Source organism: Dysidea avara, chromosome 4 (assembly GCF_963678975.1).
Source record: "Dysidea avara chromosome 4, odDysAvar1.4, whole genome shotgun sequence".
Lineage (NCBI taxonomy): Eukaryota > Metazoa > Porifera > Demospongiae > Dictyoceratida > Dysideidae > Dysidea > Dysidea avara.
In genome coordinates this window covers 36,376,750-36,396,093 of record NC_089275.1, presented here as the reverse complement: position 1 = coordinate 36,396,093, position 19,344 = coordinate 36,376,750, and the positions used below count along the sequence as shown (strand labels likewise).

Here is a 19,344-nt window from a genome sequence, read left to right as displayed (position 1 = left end):
GCTGAATTCTCTACAGGGCGATTTATTTGTAGCTGAACTCTCTACAGTGTAACTTCTTCTAGCTGAACTCTCTACAGGATGACTTGTTTCTAACTGATCTCTGTACAGGATGACTTGTTCCTAGCTGAACTCTCTACAGGTGATCTGTTTGCAGCTGAACTCTCTTACATGGTGGTTTCTTTGTAGCTGAACTCTCTACAAAGTGACTTCTTCTAGCTGATCTATCTACAGGATGACTTGTTTCTAACTGAACTCTGTACAGTGTGATCTGTTCATAGCGGAACTTTCCACTGGGTGATTTGTTTGCAGCTAAACTCTTTGCATGATTGTTTCGTTGTAACTGAACTCTCTACAAGGTAACTTTTTCTAGCTGATCTCTCTACAGGATGACTTGTTTCTAACTGAACACTCTACAGTGTGATCTGTTCATAGCGGAACTTTCTACTGTGTGATTTGTTTGCAGCTAAACTCTCTACATGGTAGTTTCTTTGTAGCTGAACTCTCTACAATGTAACTTCTTCTAGCTGAACTCTCTACGGGTGGCTTGTTTCTAGCCGATCTCTCTACAGGGTGACTTGTTTCTAGCTGAACTCTCTACAGGGTGATTTATTTGTAACTGAACTCTCACAAGGTAACTTCTTCTAGCTGATCTCTCTACAGGGCAATTTGTTTGTAGCTGAATTCTTTACAGGGTGATTTATTTGAGCTGAACTCTCTACATGGTGGCTCCTTTGTAACTGAACTCTCTATTAGGTACCTTCTTCTAGCTGATCTGACTACAGGGTGACTTGTTTGTAGCTGAATTCCCTACAGAATAACTTGCAATGTAATATAACTGATAAATGCAGCTGAATGCTTTATTAGGGTGACTGTTCTATTAGAGTATCTCGATCTCGCATTTGCTACATGTAGTTGCCTTTCGAATCATTACTCAGTGATTTGTAATCCGATTCTTCTGTACTACTGCAAGGACTTTCTATGATGATTATTCCAGCTACATACTGATTTTCAGCTCGTTGCTCTAAGCAGTTTGCCCTGTAGACACGAAAACTAATAGTTTTTTAATTCATAAAAATCGATCGTGTAATTTTGACACAGGTTGGGTTTTGTGTCATATCTCCATGGTCTTTATCCCGATTCCTTTCAAACTACAAAAAGGCACTCCTACGATGGTTGCTCCATCTACATATCAATTTTCAACTGATTCCTCCAAGGGGTTTACCCTGTAGGCATGACAGACCTTCGACCTTATTTTACGCAAATAATTGGTCATAACTCCGTGAATATTCATTGGATTCCTACCAAAGTTGGTATGGAGATCCGCCTTAATGAGCCCTTTAAGTGTGCCAAATTTCAGCCCAATCCGAGCACGCATTCATGTTTTATGGCGAATTTTGCGAAGTGTGCGAAATGAAGATGAAGAAGAAAAAAATGAAGAAATTAAAACGAAATTTTGTTCGCTCGTATCTCGGAAATGGCTCGAGCGATTTTCTTCAAATTTGGTATGTAGACTCCCCTAACTGGGCGGCACGTCTCTAGCAAATGTGGTTCCAGTCGGATAAGGGATCACAGAGCTACATAGGTGTGAAAATTGCGTTTTCTTTCTTCCTGTTAATATACTCACGGTGTGGCGCGCCGACTTCTTGGGCCGCACGACACACTACCGTGTGTCTTGATTATCATGTACTAAAAGCAAACTTGTAATATAGCTGCTCCTGCAGAACTACTTACACAGTGGCTTGTTTGTATCTCATCATGAAAACTATACTGGATGACTTGTAATATAGTTGAACACCATACTGGGTTACTTGCAATGTTAACTCTATACCGGGTGACTTTTTACATAGCTATGCTTCTACAGGAAGACTTATAATATAGCTGCAGTCTCTTCTGAGTGACTTGTAATGTAGCTGAAGTCTCTACTGAGTGACTTGTAATGTAGCTGAGCTTTCTACAGGGTGACTTGTTATATAGCTGAACTCTCTGCAGGGAAAACTGTTGTGTAGCTACACTCTCTATTGAGTAATTTGTTACATAGCTGAATTCTCTACAGGGAGATATTCATGTAACTGAACTCTCTACTGAGTGACTAGTAATTTAGCCTAACTCACTGTAAGGGAGACTACCCGAACTCTCTACTGGGTGACTTATAATGTAGCTGAATTCTCTATTGGGGTGCTTGTAAGTAGCTGAACTCTCAGCTAGGTTACTTGTAATGTGGCTGAACTCTATACAGAGTGACTTGCACTGTAGCTGAGCACTCTAATAGAATACATACATGTACGTAGTTTACTGCTCTAATAGGATGAATGCACTATTAGAATATTTTGATTGCACTCTTGCTGCACAGTTGATTTTTGCATTACTGTATACAGTAACTCACAGGTTTTAAACCCAAATATTCTGTTCCACTGAAATTCCTTTCTAAGATCATTGATTTACTTGCATTTCACTTTTTAGCTTTGGTAGCAGGTGTGACAATATTTTCATTTGCAAAACTAGATCACGCACATGATACACACAGTTGGCATTTTTGTTAAAACTTCATCATCTTTATCTCGATTATTTTCAAACCACCAAAAGGCATTCCTACAATGGTTACATTCTATCTAAAAAAATGTTTCAAACTGTTCTTCAAAGCGCTGTAGCTATGACAATAAACCACTTCTGCATTTTTGAAAATCTCTCATAACTCTCCTAATTTTATTTGATCTGTATGAAAATTTAACTATAAATGTGTTGTATGACACTTCTACTGACCTCCAAATTCGAATTAAATTAGCTGAAGCACACGCGAGTTTTTATTTATTTATTTTTATTAATGCTTTACAGCATGAGTGCTGAAGGTCTGTAAGGCACCTGAAGACTTTAGCTACATAAAATGTGTTTGAAAAGTTGGAGAAAGGAGAAAAAATCCATGACTGGGCCTAGGTAGCCTCGAACCTGCAGCCATCCGATTTATGCTCGAACGCTTACACCCTTTTCATATGGCCACCCAAAAGTGAGTTCAACCCGGGTTGAATAACCCACATTCAACCCAGGTTCAACCCAGTTTCTGTTCACAAGCAATCATCACATGATGGTATTCATTGAGTGATAATTGTCTTCTATGCATTTTATGTATTCATTTAAAACCGCAGCTCGCTTTTGAAGCCATAAACTGAGTTCAACCTGAGTTCAACCCTACTGCTTTGTAGGGTTGAACTCAGTTATGACTTCTGGGTTCAACCTGGTTATGGTGGTCATATGAACGCGTTAACCCGGGTTGAATGTGGGTTCAACCTGGTTTAAAGTGACCATATGAAAGGGGTATTACAGGAGTCTACCAGATGATCAGGATCTTTTCTCCTTGTTATTTTCATGTAATTATATCCATAGGAATTTTAGAGAGTAACTCATTATCTCTAAGTACCCCAAGTAGAACCGAATGGACACTAGTTACAGTGATTTTTTCTAGGCGTTGTGTAATAAGATGAAAAATATGAAGAAAATAAGATGAATTTTGAAGGCCCATACAGCGTATATCTTATAGCAAGAGTATATAATGTGGGAGGGAGAGTGTCGAACTACGCTATGGACTGTGAAAAATGAGCCCGTCAAGTCCTATGGCCTCGACAAGAAGTGTAAATAGGTGAGACCGGCGTGCGATGCTGTGGGTTGAGGGCGCGCACGCTTATATGCACGTGCGTCACAAATATGGCTGAGTGCAGTTCGACTGAGAGTGGAGTTGTAGGTGCCAGAAGATGAAGTACACTGCGCAAACTGTTAGAAAAAGAAGTAGAATCGGCGAGCAAGCAAAGAGGGATGGACGTAACTCAGTGTGAGACAAATAATGGAGAAAACTCGAATGCAGGAGCGACCACAGCTAGAGCAGCCCAAGTCACGAAGCAAAAAACCCCTCGAAAGAAGGATAGAGTAAGCAATTCGAAGGAATCAGAGTCCACAAACGACGATGGCTCAACTGTAACCACGGCTCGAGCATCCCTAGCCATGAAGCAAAAACCCGCTCAAAAGAAGGCTATTCTAAGAACAAGCAGTTCAAAGGGAACAAAAAGCTCAGAGCTTATAAGCGGCAAAGGTTCAAGTGCTGGAGCAACCACGGCTCAAGCAGCCCAAGCCACGCAGCAGAAACCTCTCAAAAGAAGGGCAAAACTAGTAAAACTAAAGCAATGAAGAAATCAGAGAGGAATGAGTTGTTGCAGTCAATACAAAGTATCAATAGTGAGGTTATACAGTGGGAAGTAATCAGTAAACTGGCACAATTACTGTAGTGCTTTCCTGCTTAGTGAAGAATATTCTTTGCAAGACATAGATTACCAAGAGCTGGCTGAACACCCTGTGAGTACCCTTCAAAGCACATAGTTGGAATTTTTTAAGGCAAATGGAATGCCTGTTCCCCACTGTAACAAGGTTATGATGACAGTGTCATCTACTGTGTACCACTTTCTATTAGAACATGTAACTCGATTTCAGAAACAACTTGTTGAGTCTGGGAGTGTAACAATAGGAACAGATGAAGACGGCGTGTACTACCGTTTTGGAGGAGCAGCACTTTGTAGTATGTTGCATGCGCTATACAAGGAAATCAAACAGTGCTCTGATGACCAAAGAAATGTCCTTTCTCAAAAAATCACTGTGCTACAAGCTATCAATACCAAGGACAAATCGTGCATTCCAGGATACTTAAAGTATCGTGACAGGGGTTACATGTATTTCCTTGATCCACTTTTTGTACCATACCTTCGTGAAGTGGACATGGTCTTAAAGCAGGTGGTCAATTCAAAAGGGTTAAATTAACATGGGGCTGATTTAATAAAGGTGAACACTGGTAGATAGTTTAACTTTATATTAAATTCTAAAAACTATTTATCTTTATTAGATACCATGACTGGGTGTGATAGTCTCAAACGCTTGTGTATATTTTGAAATATGTTGTTGTCCTTTGCAAATCGAATTATGACTGGTGTTGTTTCTTGCAGGTGGGACACACTACTGTCGCTGCACGTCATGATCTACGAGAATCATTTAAAACTGTATTGGCCCAAAAGCTACCAAACATCGAGACTTTCAATGAAGAAGTTTTAGAAAGTGTTTTTGTAGAGTTTACTAGGAAATTGTGCAATACTAGAATTCAAGAGTTCATCTCTTCAATGAAACAACAACTAGCAACTAAGAAGGGTGTGGCATCCACTGTAGAAGTAAACTTACGGAACACACTGTCAACTCATCACACGCAACTGGGGGCTAAGTTCACTGCAATATAGTACATGCATTCTTGATTGTATGATTTGGCACATATTGTGCATGTGAAATTTCAATAAAGATAAAGTAGTACATTAATACACTGGTCAATATATTACAAGTTAACTAGTCCTTTGTGCTTGCTTTACCATACTTGTGCTTTACTAATGGTAGCTCAATTCCAACAGACTGGTCTCGATAATCTTTCCCAGCTTGATGGCTAGCAACACACTGCTTAACCAAATGAGAACATCTTGCTGTCGCATAGTTTGCCGCATCCAACTTTCCACCAGCACTGTATTTATATTGGCTAAACAGACTCTCCATTGCAGATCTAGAAATTCGAAGGGGTGAAATAAAGTATGTTGGATAGCAATTAAAAAACCATTTAGCAAAGGCGTTAAAGCCATAGACATCTATCCGTAGAAGGTCCCATGCTACAAATAGAAAAATATAAAATACACACATTCTGAATCTGCTTACTTTGCCATGACAGGAACTCCCTTTGTGTGTTGGAAGTGCGTGGGAAATTTGGGTCTGTAGAAAGAAAACTAGAATCTCACACATATGTTCAAAGTAAAATACCGCATTCAAGCAGATCAGTAAGCCATCCGGAAAAGTAGCAGTATCCCTTGTTGATGTTGTTCAGCACCTCAGAATTGAGACCTCTAATTCTTTCATGACTCAGAAAACCATGTTCAAACAGGCATTGACAGGCTTCCAAGTATGCCAATGTTTCAGCTGTCTTAGCTGCTTCTTCAGGTGTAGTATGGTCCTGATGAATATACCAGTGGAGCTCTGACAATACCTGTTCTTGCTATTTCACAGCCAGATGACATAAATACACATTTCTCACAAAACCACATTATTACCTGCATTATCTTTGCTGGTAAGACATTTAATTTAGTCCACGCATCCCGCAAGCACTGAGTTTCCTTCAGCTTTGGTACCATTCTTGCACAATTAAGCTTCACTCGACTCAATTCTCATTGATACAAGTCATCAATCGTATCCCATCCAAACTTGCACTGGCCACTGCGCTGAAAATGCTTAGTACCAGTGTTCTTTGAAGAGAACATTGCATTCACCATATTTTGAGCTGGTAGAAAATGAAAATTTAAGATCATTCGAGTATTATGATTGGTACATACCTGATGAGAAGGGCGGATTAGCCAGTAAATGTGATGAGGTGGATTGAATGGATTCGCCATCCATGGTTTCACTTCAAAAATTTCATCTTTGTTTTGAGCAACTGAATATACTCCATTGTGTTTGTGGCTTGCTTTTATGGCTGAAACATTCGAAGATGCACCATCACAAACCAACAGGCTTGTTTTCATACCATAAAACTGAAACAGCTTGACTGTCTCTAAAACACATGCCATGACAAATTTCCCTTCCATGGAAGAAGTTGTAAAGTAAGGTCCCACAATGTCGAATTCACTGGTAAGGTCACGCCATAGAAACTGGAGTATATAAGTTGTTTGCTGTGCATTGTCAGGTTCTTTCAATAATCTATAAATGTCGTTAAGGGAAGACAATTCTTGGTGGGTCATGGCAAGGCCCATCAGCTGATGGCTACGCGATTTCCACATAAGTTGACATGCAACTTTTACCTCATCAAATATGAGTACCTTATCCAATTTGGGCTCTTGTTTACCAGCTTCTCTGCACTGTTCCTTGAAGATTACATAACGAGCAACTTGCCTCTCTATGCACTGACTGCTTGCTCTTGGTTCATGCATAAACGCTCCAGTGTAGGCTTGTAATGTTGACCTGGATGGCAATTGCAAAATTCCAAAACTTTTAAGAGCCTCATAAGCTGCAGGACTCCTGGTATATACTACTAAGGCTAAACATAAAAGTGTTATATAAATGGGATTCAACATACAAAGTAACTGACCAATTCTAACAGTTATCATGCTCCATCTGTTACCTCGCTCTCCAGAAACTGACAAACAATCATATAATAATAATATAATCAATTAAACAGTACTGTAAAGCTTACCATTCTTGGACTGGTCATGCAGGAACTGCTGCTTCTGACGCTTACTATCAGTGTACCAGATCTCCTTCATTAAATCACCAACTCCGTAATCACTACCTTCAAGTAAAATCTTTTCCAACTCTTCAGTCCTAATACTCTCCACAATAGCACACATCTCGTAATGTTGTTCATCATTCAACGTTACATCTGACTCGGAACACTTTTCCAACTTTCGTAATAAATTGGATCTCTCACTTTGCGCATGGCATTTTCTCTTATTCTGGCTAGTTGGAGACATATATGAAAGCCTGGCCCGTGATGATGACAATTGCCTTTTCAGCTTTCGACTAGGGCTTTCTGCTAAAGTACGGCGTCTTTGGCAATTCAAATCGTGGATTAGCCTCTTACAAGCAGCACAGTGAACTTCCATAGATGCTTTATCAGCTGCAGTTGCATTGCTGGCCAGCAAAAACCATAGCTTGCAGTTTACTGAGTCTACTCGGGCAAAAGGCTCTGCAGTTTTCCTCACACTTTTAATATCAAAGTGGATAGTTTCAAAATAATGCGAGTTGTAATACTTTGGGTCAATCCCAGGACAAAATTTGTATCCAGAGCCAGCACGAAATTGACGGCACAATTCCTTCACATCACTGACAGACTTCAAGGTACCTGAAATCAGTTTCTTCATCATCACATGAACTTCGTACTCCATTCCCCTGATGGTTACTTGGACTCGCAAAGTAAAGCCAAATGGACGGTGAAACATTAGTGTTTGCTGAGTTATCACTACTATAGAGTTCCCTGCGTCGTCTTGTGCTTTAACAAAACACAGATCCGGAAAATCATTGGTCCCCAGCTCGCACACTTCGTGATGAAAAAGCTCATGTTCCGCTCGATCCATCTCCCCAATCTCTACAGGACCGTTGTTCTCCTCTCCAGACACTCCTTCACCTCGTCCTTCACTTACTGCGTTCGCTTCAGTCCCTTCACTGTCACCGGTGATGCCATCTTGCAACTCATAATCGATTTCCCGTTCAATATCACTGGACATTTCAACATTTTGCTGAACCACTGTATGTCTCGAAGGGGTTTCAGCCATCGTTCACTTTGGTTCTTGCGGCCATGAGGTCTTAGCCACCTTGACATAGACGTGTCGATTCATGCCTATCAACACCAGTCGAGATTACGTAAATACACGTAGGCACCCGTATATTTCCGGAAACACTTAACGGGCTCATTTTTCACAGGCTATAGCGTAGTTCGACACTCTCCCTCCCACATTATATACTCTTGCTTATAGTGATAGCTGAGCAGATTTAGCTTAAATTTGGAAAAGAGGTGTCCCACCACAAGGAAGTTTCAATAACAAAAAAAAAATTGGACAATTTCCATTCAGAAACTACAGAGCTATGTATGTATGAAAATGACATTTCCTGTATTATACACACTTGTATGTGATGCACCTGCACATGCTATACTTGGCTGCACAACATACTATCCTGTGTCTTGATGCGAACATAACAACTTAGTCAAGCTCTTTAGTATTAACAAACATGTTTATTAGGTAGTTAAATCTGTGTTTAGGATGGTTAGTTATGACACGATTCAGCAATTTGGCTAGTGGTTGGTGAGAATATAGTGGTTAATGGGTTTAACCTGTAGTCATACTATTGGACATTTCATCTCTACTTCAGGCTATATCCCAAGCTACACCCCTGTAAAAACGTAATGTGCACTAGTATTGCTGCAGGTGTAGATGACCTCCCAATCCTTGTTTCATAACTTTTTAATTCTATGATCCTCACTCAAATTCAAGTTTTCAAATGAATTTTTTCTTTGTACTTGCATTGTGTAAAATAACTCACACAGCATTATGTGTATACACATACATACATATATACATGGCAGTCACACTGTTACCTTAAATTTTGATGGTCACTACTTGATGGAGGAGGTTGCTAAAAACAAGGATAAAAGTATACATTTTTACTTTAAATTGTGTGTTTATATGTGCTTGACAGTTAAATATATAAACTTTAAAAGTCAGCAGCTAGTAAAGCTGCATATGTGACCGGGCCTGCGAAAATAGGGCATGTGGGCATATTAAATTTGCCTGCTTTTTTCAAATTTTGATCACCCTATATAACATTGTGTGCCATCATGCTATATATGGCTTTGAAATTAAAATTTCTGCAGATATTGGCTTTACAATACAAGTTACAGAATGCAACTAAGTTATTCAAGTGCTGAGATAAGGTCTCTTGTGTAACATAATGTAGTTTGTGCCCACATGCCCTATTTTCACAGGCCCAGTCACATATAGTGCTCACATAGTTTTTAGCTTTAAAAGAAAAAAACATGAAATAGTGTAACTCATTGATTATCGACCACTATATATTATGAACCAGTGGTTTATAACTATTATCAACTGAGTAGTATCCAAGTAATTATGTGATTTTACGGAAATCGTGGTTGCAAGCGCAACTAGGTGCGAGTACAAGAGTTGCTAGTTATGCCCAAGCGAAAGCATTCTGAAGCAACAAAGGAGGGGTGGAAAACGAGGAGAAAAGGACTGAACAGTAAACACAACAATGGGGTTAAACAACGCAAACTATGGGATGACGGAGACATGGTTAAAGCAATGGAGGTAATAATTTCGAACAGCATGGGGGTGAATGAAGCTGCAAAATGTTATAATGTTCCACCAACCATGCTAAAGATTAGGATATCGGGCCGAGAAAAGCATGGGACGAAGCCAGGACCTCAAAGTTACGTACCTGACACCCAAGGAAGAAAATGAATTGGCAGAATTTTTGGTGAAGGCTTGCAAGATGGGCAATAGTAAGACTAAAAGAGAAGTTATACAAGGTGTGAAGGGGCTGGTAGAAAAAAAAAGAGGAAAAGAGGGTTTTAAATTCAATGGAGAGGGATGGTGGTTTAAGATTTACAAAGAGACATCCAGAATTGTCATTACAATCAGCAGATCCACTTTCATATTGTCGATCTAGTTCAGTAAACCAGTTGTCCCTGGACAATTATTTTGCCCTGCTAAAGGATGCCCTTGATGATGGTGGTTTGATGGAAATGCCCAACTGTATTTATAATATGGATGAGACTGGTATGCCACTCAACTCAAACATATTGCTCCGAAAAGAATCAAAAAAGTTCATGGCTTGTCCTCAGGAAACAAGATGCAGATCACTGTTATATCATGCACCAATACTGCTGGTACAATGTGGTTATCTTCAAGGAAACAGCGACTAAACCACGAATGGACCAGAGGAAAAGTCCCTGATACAATATATGGAATGTCCCCCCAAGGTTGGATGGATCATGAGCTTTTCGTGGAGTGGTTAATAAAGCTATTTTATCAAAAATATCCCCCTTTCGCGGCCAGTAATTTTACTTTTGGATGGACATTCTTCCCACTACAATCTCGAAGCTATAAAGGTAGCAGCAGAAAATGACATTGTCTTGTCTTGTCTACCACCCCACACTACGCATGTGGCCCAGCCCCTGGATGTAAGCTTCTTTGGCCCTCTAAAAACACACTGGGCTAGAGTTTGCCACGAATACATGACTGATAACCTGGTAAAGTTGTAACCAAGTTTCAATTTTCTACACTGTTCAACAAAGCTTGGATCCAATCTATACAGCCAATAACCATTATATCAGGATTTCGAAAGGTTGGTGTTTATCCTTTTGACCCAACTGCAATCAAGCCTTATGATGCTGACTCTGAAGTAGCCCAGTTAGATGAGTCTCTTAGCAGTCGACATGATGAAACAAGCTTGAGTTTAGACAAGAGTGGTGCGGAATCTTCTACCAGCTCATTTAATGAAGGTCAACTTTCTTGGTTCCAGAGAAGGTATGATATGTATGACGATAGCATGTATGTAGCATGGCTACAGCAAGAGCATCCTGATGACTTACCAAATGGTCGGAATTGAGCAATTCCATGGCGGATGTAAATGAGCCACACAGCCAGCAGTCTGTCTTGGATAGTGCCACTTCAGCCCCAGTAAGTGAACTTGTCACTAAAGCAAATGAAAGTGATAGTACAACAGCCAATGAAGCTGCACCACCAGGAGATGAATTATCTCAGAGTGCCTCAAAAAGTTTATCACAGACAAGGGAATTGATTTCCAAAATTAAAGAATATTTCGGGGAACCATCAACCACAAAGAGCAAAAGTAAATCAACAGCACGAGTGCTTACAAGTGCCGAATCACTAACAGCTTGGTTGAAAAGGAATAAAAGAAAAGAGAGGAAGAGGAGCAAAAGGCAAAGAGAAAGGTGTGAATTAATGTTCGTGAAAGTAAATGTTTCCCAGTAGGTATAAATTACGATGGATCCTCGCTTATCTGAACCTCGATTATCTGAACACCTCGATTATTCGAATGCCAAATGTGACTGTTCTAATAGAGTATTTTTTTAATCAATGTGTATCCTATTAGAGTAAATGACTATTCTATTAGAATAGTTGAACAAAGCTCTGTACATAAGTCAATGGGCTTCAGTTATCCGACCAATCTCACTTATTTGAACACTTTTGGCTAACTACAAGAGGAAAGCTGTTCAGATAACTAAGGATTGACTGTACTGTCAACGTGTTGAGCTGTGTTGTTCTTATTACTGTCCACTGTAGCTTAAATAGTTTTTACAATTTCAGGGGTCTTGCAATACCCTCACTCTACCACATTAGCTATGTTTAATATACTGTATTAAACTTCATTAATAATGCTATGTAGTCAGTAAACATCAATACCATGATACAAAAGTATGAAACTGTACCAAGCCAAAGATTTCCAGTATACTGCCCACCCCTATTTTCCACACTCCATGTTGCCAGAGTATAGTTTGTATGCAAGGGATGTTGATAATTGGTTGGTTACAATACATACATTTATCTAAAAGTTATGCATGCAGTATTTCATTTATGGATGCAATCCATGGTAAAACATAATAATTATGCATAATATGTTGCTGAATACTTACATATGTGTCCCTATTTTGGTCCACTCTTGATTGGTATGTCATATATGGGGGATTATATGGGCGGTCGTACTCTCTTGGCCACTTATTAGCCATATCCCTAATCATTGAAGACAACATAACATACATACTATTAAATCTATACCAAACAGTAAGGATACATTGATTCTGATGGAACAACTTTTGAAAAAATAGAAGACAAAATCAAGGATAAAAATGCTGGCATAATTATGTTACTGGGTCTGGAAAAACCAGTCTCATCACTTATTTAAAGGTATCGAGAAAGGTTTTAAGCATTTAGAGTGCTGTACTATAGCTTAACGATGGTTGAAGTTACATGCACAAAATTTTTAAACGTTTTACACCAATTTAATTCCTTACTACCACATAGTACCTTCCACTGTATAGGCAGCCAACACCTAAGTTTTCTACCATTTAGATAGCTTTTAACTCAGGGTTAACTGTATCGGGCAAGCTTCAATAGGGGTAGTGGGTGAAGGGTGGAGGGGAATACAAGGGGTTGTTTACACAGTTAAAAAGGAATGCAAAGGGGCCATTCAGGTCTTAAAACTGGTTAAAATGATGAAAGAAATTTGTGACCGGATCTGCGAAAACCCGACACAATTGTGCACTTTACGAATTCTTGTTTGTTAAATATTTGTTATGTACTTAGCCAAGTGTAATCTCTGGCAAAGTTTCACTGAGCCTCATATGCCAATAACTTTTGGAGATACAGCCCTACAAAGTAGCAACAACAGAAAAATTGATTTGTACAGCAAGTATAGGGAAAATAAATTTCAGACGCTTACAAAAACGTTTTTAATTTACCAACGGATAGAGGTACGGAGCTGAAATTTTTAACATCGTGTTCACCATAAATATAGGAATCAATTACTGGGTAAGTTTGTCCTTTACTCACCTTTCTTCACTGCATACAAAGGCAAAATTCGTGAAGAAAAATTGATTGTATACAATCGCTTTGGCGTGACATAAACAAATGCTCATAACTTGCGTATCCTTGGGTATACTGAAACAAAACAACATTTTGCTAACTCCTCTTGAGCAGGCGAATAAGATGATAACCAGGTTTTTATTGCTAGTCCCTTCCTTTACTAACAAAGAGGTGTTGAAAAAATTTACGGATGTTTTTCAATAGGCTGTTGCTATTGTTCTGGCAGTCACGTTAATAAAAATAAAACTTTGACAAAAAAAGGATCCTCAAATGAAAAAAACCCCACAAAATCCTTGATTGGAAATCGAACTTGGGATCTCCAGTGCATTAGCCCAGAGTCTTAGCCATTGTGCTATGTGGCTCCCAGCTACCAAACTCCCTTAGTTTCTACCTCATATGTCTCTGAGCGGAGTAACTTCTATATTGAAGATAAAGGTGAAATAATCCCTGATAATACAAATTATACTATTTATCATAAGGATAGAGAGGATGGGCACGGAGGGGTCATGATTGCTGTGTCCAAGTCAATTCCGTCAATGCACTTACCAAATCTCAATACTTCATATGAAATCTTATGGGACAAACTCTGTATTAATACTAGCATGCAAAGACAAATATGCAGCAGCTTTTTACAGACCACGTGTATCAGATTTATCTTCTATTGAACAGCTATATGTCTCATTGGAAAAACTTCGGAACTCTACCCAAAACCCCCAAATATGGTTATCTGGTGACTTCAATGCACCTCATGTAGATTGGTCAATCCCTCTAGTAACACCAGGGTCTCCCAATTCTAGTACTCAGCAGTTACCGGTAGACATAACACAAGACCATGGTCTTACACAAGTAGTTAATGAACCTACACGTTTGAAAAATGTACTAGATCTACTGTATTCTTAACCAACTTTCCAACACAAATACAGGATGTCACAATAATTCCAGGTCTTAGTGATCACGACGCTGTTATGATTAGGTCTAAAACCAGGCCACCTGTTTACAAACAAGCAAGTAGGAAAGTAACCATGTACAACAGAGCTAATTGGCAGGCAATCAAAGAAGATATACAACACCTTGAGCATGCACCATATCTCTAATTTAATGCAAATACCTAACATTAGTATAGACCAAATTTGGGAATTTTTGCAACTCTATACAAAGCTCTATTCTCAAATACATCCCACACAAAACAACAAAAAAACGCTGCAGTCTCCCATGGATATCAGCACACCTTAGAAGGCAAATCAAAAGGAGAAACAAATTGTACAGACAAGCTAAGAGAATGAATTCCCCAGAATTGTTCAACAAGTTCCTTGGTCTCAAGCATTCTATTCTTAAGAACATCCCATCAAGGCATCAACAATACATAAATAACATTATTATTGCACCTCCTGATCATGATAGACATTGCAACCAGAAAAAGTTTTGGTCTTACTGTAGATTACATGTAGCTCACTCAGAAAGGATCGTACTGATATTCCATCAGGAACACAGTTAATAACAGGCAATCATAAAAAAGTTGAGGTCTTAAATGTGCAATTCCAATCAGTCTTTACTAAGGAATACAATGGACCTGTGCCAGATAAATGCCCATTTCCACACCCCACAATGCCAGATATTGACATTACTACTGCAGGAATTCTAAAACTGTTACAAAAATCTTGACATCCACAAGGCCAGTGGTCCTGACCAAATAAGCTCAAGAGTTTTAAAGGAAACTGCTGAGTCTACCGCTCCTATCCTTTACTTACTCAGTGGATACTGGTACTGTTCCAGGTGACTGGAAAAATGCAAAGTAACTCCTATATAAAAGAAAGGTGATTGCACCCAATTCAGTAACTATTAGCCCATCTCTCTAACTAGCATTGTATCTACAATATTTGAACATAATATATTGTCTTCTCATATTACAAATCACCTAGAAAACAACAACATACTTAATGAACAACAGCATGGATTTACAGTACCGCCCAGAGGTAACGTTATAATCCCTCGCGAGTGCTCAAATCCAGGCCACAACTTGACACGATACATGACTGATGACTTGACACAATACATGACTGGAATACATCAAGTGCGAAGGCACACGGTTACTGGAGCAGCCACCTGAGGGAGCTTGCGTGTTGTGGCTACATGTGGTGAGTTAGTTAGCACACACATGCCAAAGAAATCGCGGGTCAAAAATTGGTTACACGAGTGTCAACTGTTCACAAGTGTAACGTTACCTCTGGGTAGATGCATTCACTCATGCAAAACACAACTTATTTCTCTATTTCATGACCTATCTCTAAATCATGATAATGACATCCAAACTGATCTAATATCACTAGAGGCCTTCGATACCGTTCCACATCAAAGACTGCTGTATAAATGGCAATTGTATGGCATACAAGGAAGAGTGCACCAATGGATAAGTGAATTTCTACTGAATAGATCCCAGCAAGTAGTTCTAAACAACAGCTGTTCATCCTCAATCTCTGTTACCTCAGGAGTCCCGCAAGGGACTGTTTTGAGGCCTCTACTTTTCCTTGTTTACATAAATGACTTGCCAGATTACATAAGTAATAGCAGTATAAGACTATTAATTTTGTGGATGACTGCATTATCTACAAACAAATATCCACTATAGACGATGCTGACTTATTACAACAGGATACCAACTCAATTGCTGAATGCGCTTTATTATGGAAGATGAAGTTTAACATAACAAAGTGCTGCTGTGTACATTTCTCCCCCTCCCAAACACAGTACCTTCTCATTAACTACTCACTCTATGATACTCATTTGCCATGTACAAACAACTGTCAATAACTTGGGGTCATGTTTCCGGTAAACCTTAAATGGGACAGACATGTCAATGAGAAAATAGCAAATGCAAATAGCATGCTAGGACTACTACAAAGGAACATCAGAGTTTCATCAGCCGACATAAAAGAACTAGAATACAAAGCACTAGTTAGGCCCAAACTTGAGTACTCCTGCACAGTCTGGTCACTTTGGCAACAGTATCTTATAGACAATATTGAGAAAGTCCAACGGAGTGCTGCTTGATATGCATGTAATGTTTATAATCCTACCCACAGTGTCACATCCTTACTGTAAAATCTCTCCTGGGAACCACTAGAAGTCTGTCGAATGAAAGCTCGGTTACATATGTTTTATAAAATGTTTAACAATCTTGCAGAAATTTCATACCATCGATATACTTTACCATCAACAATAACATCAAAAAGATACCATCACCGCTACAAACTGATTCAGCTGTCCTGTTAAAAATACCCTTTCAAATATATTCCTTTATCCCAAACACAATCCCCACGTGGAACAAATTACCCAGCACCGTGATTGACTGTAACTCATTAGATAATTTTAAGTATAATTTAGATAATTACTTTGATAGCACAATAATTGTATGATCTTGTCGTATTGTACATCTGTGTATAACCTTTGCTGAGCGAAGTTTCACAGTAATGATAAATAAAGGTGAAGAAGAAACCAAACCTGAACCCTACCCTACCCTAATGCTAATACTACTTTTTGCGTCCCTTAAAGTTGAATGCTTGGGGCAACCTACTAGATACGTAACCTAAAGTTGAATACACAGCGCAACCTACTAGACACATGCCCTAAAGTTGAAAACTCAGGGCATAGCATACAACTAGTGTGCTTGATAGTGAGAGTAATCTAGTGGACTGCCTGAACAATAGCCCTGACAAAATATTTTCAGCTGCCGGAACAATAGCAACTTTGTTTCAATAATATACAAGTATTTCACTTATTGTATTCAATGCCTTATACTGTAAATTTAGGCTTATGCGATTGTGTCAGGTTTTTGCAGATTTGGTCACATTTAAAGCACAGGCCTTTATTTGACACCATAGAGCTATACAGCCATCCTCAGTTTAGCCAGAGCCCCATTAAGGTCCCAGGCCACTTGTACAGCTTGCCACTGGAGCTGCCAGCAAAAGCAGACTACTCAAGCTGGCTGTGAAATTTGATAGTGCACTCATGTAGCATTGTGTTCGTGGTGACTGCTGTCATGGACGATAAGACTGGTTTTCTTTGACCCAGTCACATTGACTCACACAATTATGTCACAAATGCTCTTGTGTAGACTAAATTGAGACATGAATGCATCAATTATGGAGCCAATACTTCTGTCCCTCCTTCAGAGTTTCCAAGAGGAATGCCACAAAAGGTTGAGATACTTTAAAAGAGCAGTCATTAGTTGTATTTACTCTATCAGAAGAACACAAGCAAAATAAACACAGCTCAGCTTAGACTTGCAAGTGTTCTATTAATAAATTCTAAGCAAAATAGAACGCTTATGATGCAATATTGAGCATTGAGTTTATTGAAATGCTTTTGAAAACATGTTTGCAGACATGTTTGTATTAGATGAATGCTCTATTACATTGACTATACTAATATAAAAACTTGATTATGTGCCTATTATTTATTATAATTATGTACAGACTCTTCCTAATATAGAATAACATCATGGTGATGTTTTTAAAACTTTTAAGGCTTGGTTATAGGGCAATGTCTGTTGACAGGGCACTCCAGAAATTGATATAGCATAAGGAAAGTATTTATGCGCTCATATTCTTGTATTCTTGATCAGTATATAATTTGTTGAGTGTGATCGCTTTATATAGGGTACATGTATATACAGCAGGTGTAGTTTGTGCTTTTGAGTAGGGGAGAGTAATATTAATTTTATAGCATGTTATAAGTTTGTGTCTTATTGTGGTGATTGTTCTCAGTGAAGATTTATTCCAGTAGTCAATGCAAAAAAGGGTATGTGCAACAATACTGCTCAGATGCAATGTCGTCTCGCACAGTTAAAAACTTGCTAATTAAATGGTGTGGCATCTGATTCACTTGCGAGTGAAATGAGATGAATACTTGTGAGCGAAACAGGTTCCATGCCCTTTAATTAGCAAGTTTTTAATTGTTCCTCACTCGTGCGAGATGATGTTGTATTTGAGTGGTACCATATATGTGACTGAATTTTAGAAAAACGTTCCAAATCACACATTAGAAGTTCAAGATAATCGGTTTTAAAGAATTCAAGCCAGCATAATTCACCAAGGATGGCAAACACACGTATGAAATTTACACTGAATGTGCATCAATCTATTAGCTTTCCGACCACTTCCAATACTTGTAGCAGCTTGTAGAGTTTCCTGCCAAATAAGATAGAAAATCTGAGCAGTTGGACAAGCAAAGTAGTATCACAAGAGCTCACAAAGGGGAGGAGGGTGGGGTGGGCAAGAGATAGACTTCAAAATGGAGGCAGACTACGATTGAAGTACAGGCACGAGATTACGGGGCTGTGCTGGCTTCTTAGTGGCTAATATGAAGCAAAATCAACAGAAATATCATTTGGCTAACACTATCAGGCCATCCACCAGTATACCACTGATTCTTGCCAAGCCAAGCCCTTCATAAGGCCTAAACCACCATTTGAGGTCTCTATACCACCCAGAAAAGACATCTGTTATAATCAGCCTCGAGTAGTTTGAGTAGTATTGAGGGCAAAAACTAGTTAGTAGCATGATAGTGTAGCTGTCCACTGGTGGTGTTAGTTTGATTTTGCCTGATGTGAGATTTGGAATGGTTTTGTAAAATCTGGTCATTTTAAATTGATTTTGCCATATAGCGGTTGTGGTGGTGAGTGAGTTAAAATGGCTGCCACCACAACTCTTTTCATCCAAGGTTGCATCCACATTCAGCTCGGTTGTTTTTGCCTGAATACACATTTATTCAAATAAACTCAACAAGTAAGTTAACCATAATGAAATGTGAATGATTTAACCATATTATATACCAGCTGTCTAATACTGTATTCCTTACTGAAACTGCATGTAAATATTTAACATTTTTTCCAAATGTTTTTTTTTTTTTTTTTTTTTTTTTTGATTTTAGACAATTACGTTATTCTCTGTTATAGTTCACATAGAATGATACTAAAACTGTGTTTTCCTATAATTATGTGCCAGTAGTGTAACTTTCCAAGTGCTTTGTAAGTTCTGTCAAACATTTCGGTAGCTAGGGACCCGCCGATTATGCTGGCATAATAATGAGCATAATAAATGCCTGAAAGCATTGAGCATAACGCTAGCATAATAGGCAGAACACTTGTGCATTACCATAAATTCTTGCTTAT

At 38.8% G+C, this 19,344-nt stretch overlaps 2 protein-coding genes across 5 annotated transcripts in view; both read right to left on the bottom strand.

Annotated features, from left to right (window-relative positions):
* Window positions 1-19,344, bottom strand: part of LOC136254851 (uncharacterized) — a 100,302-nt gene that overhangs the window by 74,295 nt on the left and 6,663 nt on the right. For both annotated transcript variants that reach the window (XM_066047612.1, XM_066047613.1), the window contains exons 2-3: window positions 12,227-12,323; window positions 9,149-9,186 (exon numbers count right to left, since the gene is read on the bottom strand). In XM_066047612.1, coding sequence (XP_065903684.1) covers window positions 9,149-9,186; window positions 12,227-12,319 — 131 coding nt within the window. In that variant the 5' untranslated portion in view covers window positions 12,320-12,323. The remainder of the gene's footprint in view (window positions 1-9,148; window positions 9,187-12,226; window positions 12,324-19,344) is intronic.
* On the bottom strand, window positions 5,286-8,405 carry LOC136253355 (uncharacterized). 3 transcript variants are annotated; one of them, XM_066046010.1, is made up of 8 exons: window positions 7,250-8,405; window positions 7,145-7,192; window positions 6,393-7,093; window positions 6,114-6,340; window positions 5,827-6,058; window positions 5,725-5,778; window positions 5,627-5,678; window positions 5,286-5,575 (listed from the first exon to the last, which is right to left on the bottom strand). In XM_066046010.1, the coding sequence occupies exons 1-4, from the start codon at window positions 8,325-8,327 to the stop codon at window positions 6,326-6,328; spliced, it is 1,842 nt and encodes a 613-aa protein (XP_065902082.1). In that variant the 5' UTR covers window positions 8,328-8,405; the 3' UTR covers window positions 5,286-5,575; window positions 5,627-5,678; window positions 5,725-5,778; window positions 5,827-6,058; window positions 6,114-6,325. The 3 variants fall into 3 exon arrangements, with proteins under 3 accessions (XP_065902082.1, XP_065902081.1, XP_065902083.1); XM_066046009.1 differs by having other exon boundaries at window positions 5,286-5,678; XM_066046011.1 differs by lacking the exon at window positions 5,627-5,678 and having other exon boundaries at window positions 5,725-6,058.

Excerpts from the sequence above, each read along its gene's own strand:
- LOC136253355 (XM_066046011.1), bottom strand. The coding sequence starts at position 8,327 with ATGGCTGAAACCCCTTCGAGACATACAGTGGTTCAGCAAAATGTTGAA. Across the intron at positions 7,193-7,249 it reads GCATGACCAGTCCAAGAATG|TTTCTGGAGAGCGAGGTAAC; the intron begins GTAAGCTTTACA and ends ATTGTTTGTCAG. Across the intron at positions 7,094-7,144 it reads CATGATAACTGTTAGAATTG|CCTTAGTAGTATATACCAGG; the intron begins GTCAGTTACTTT and ends TTTTATGTTTAG.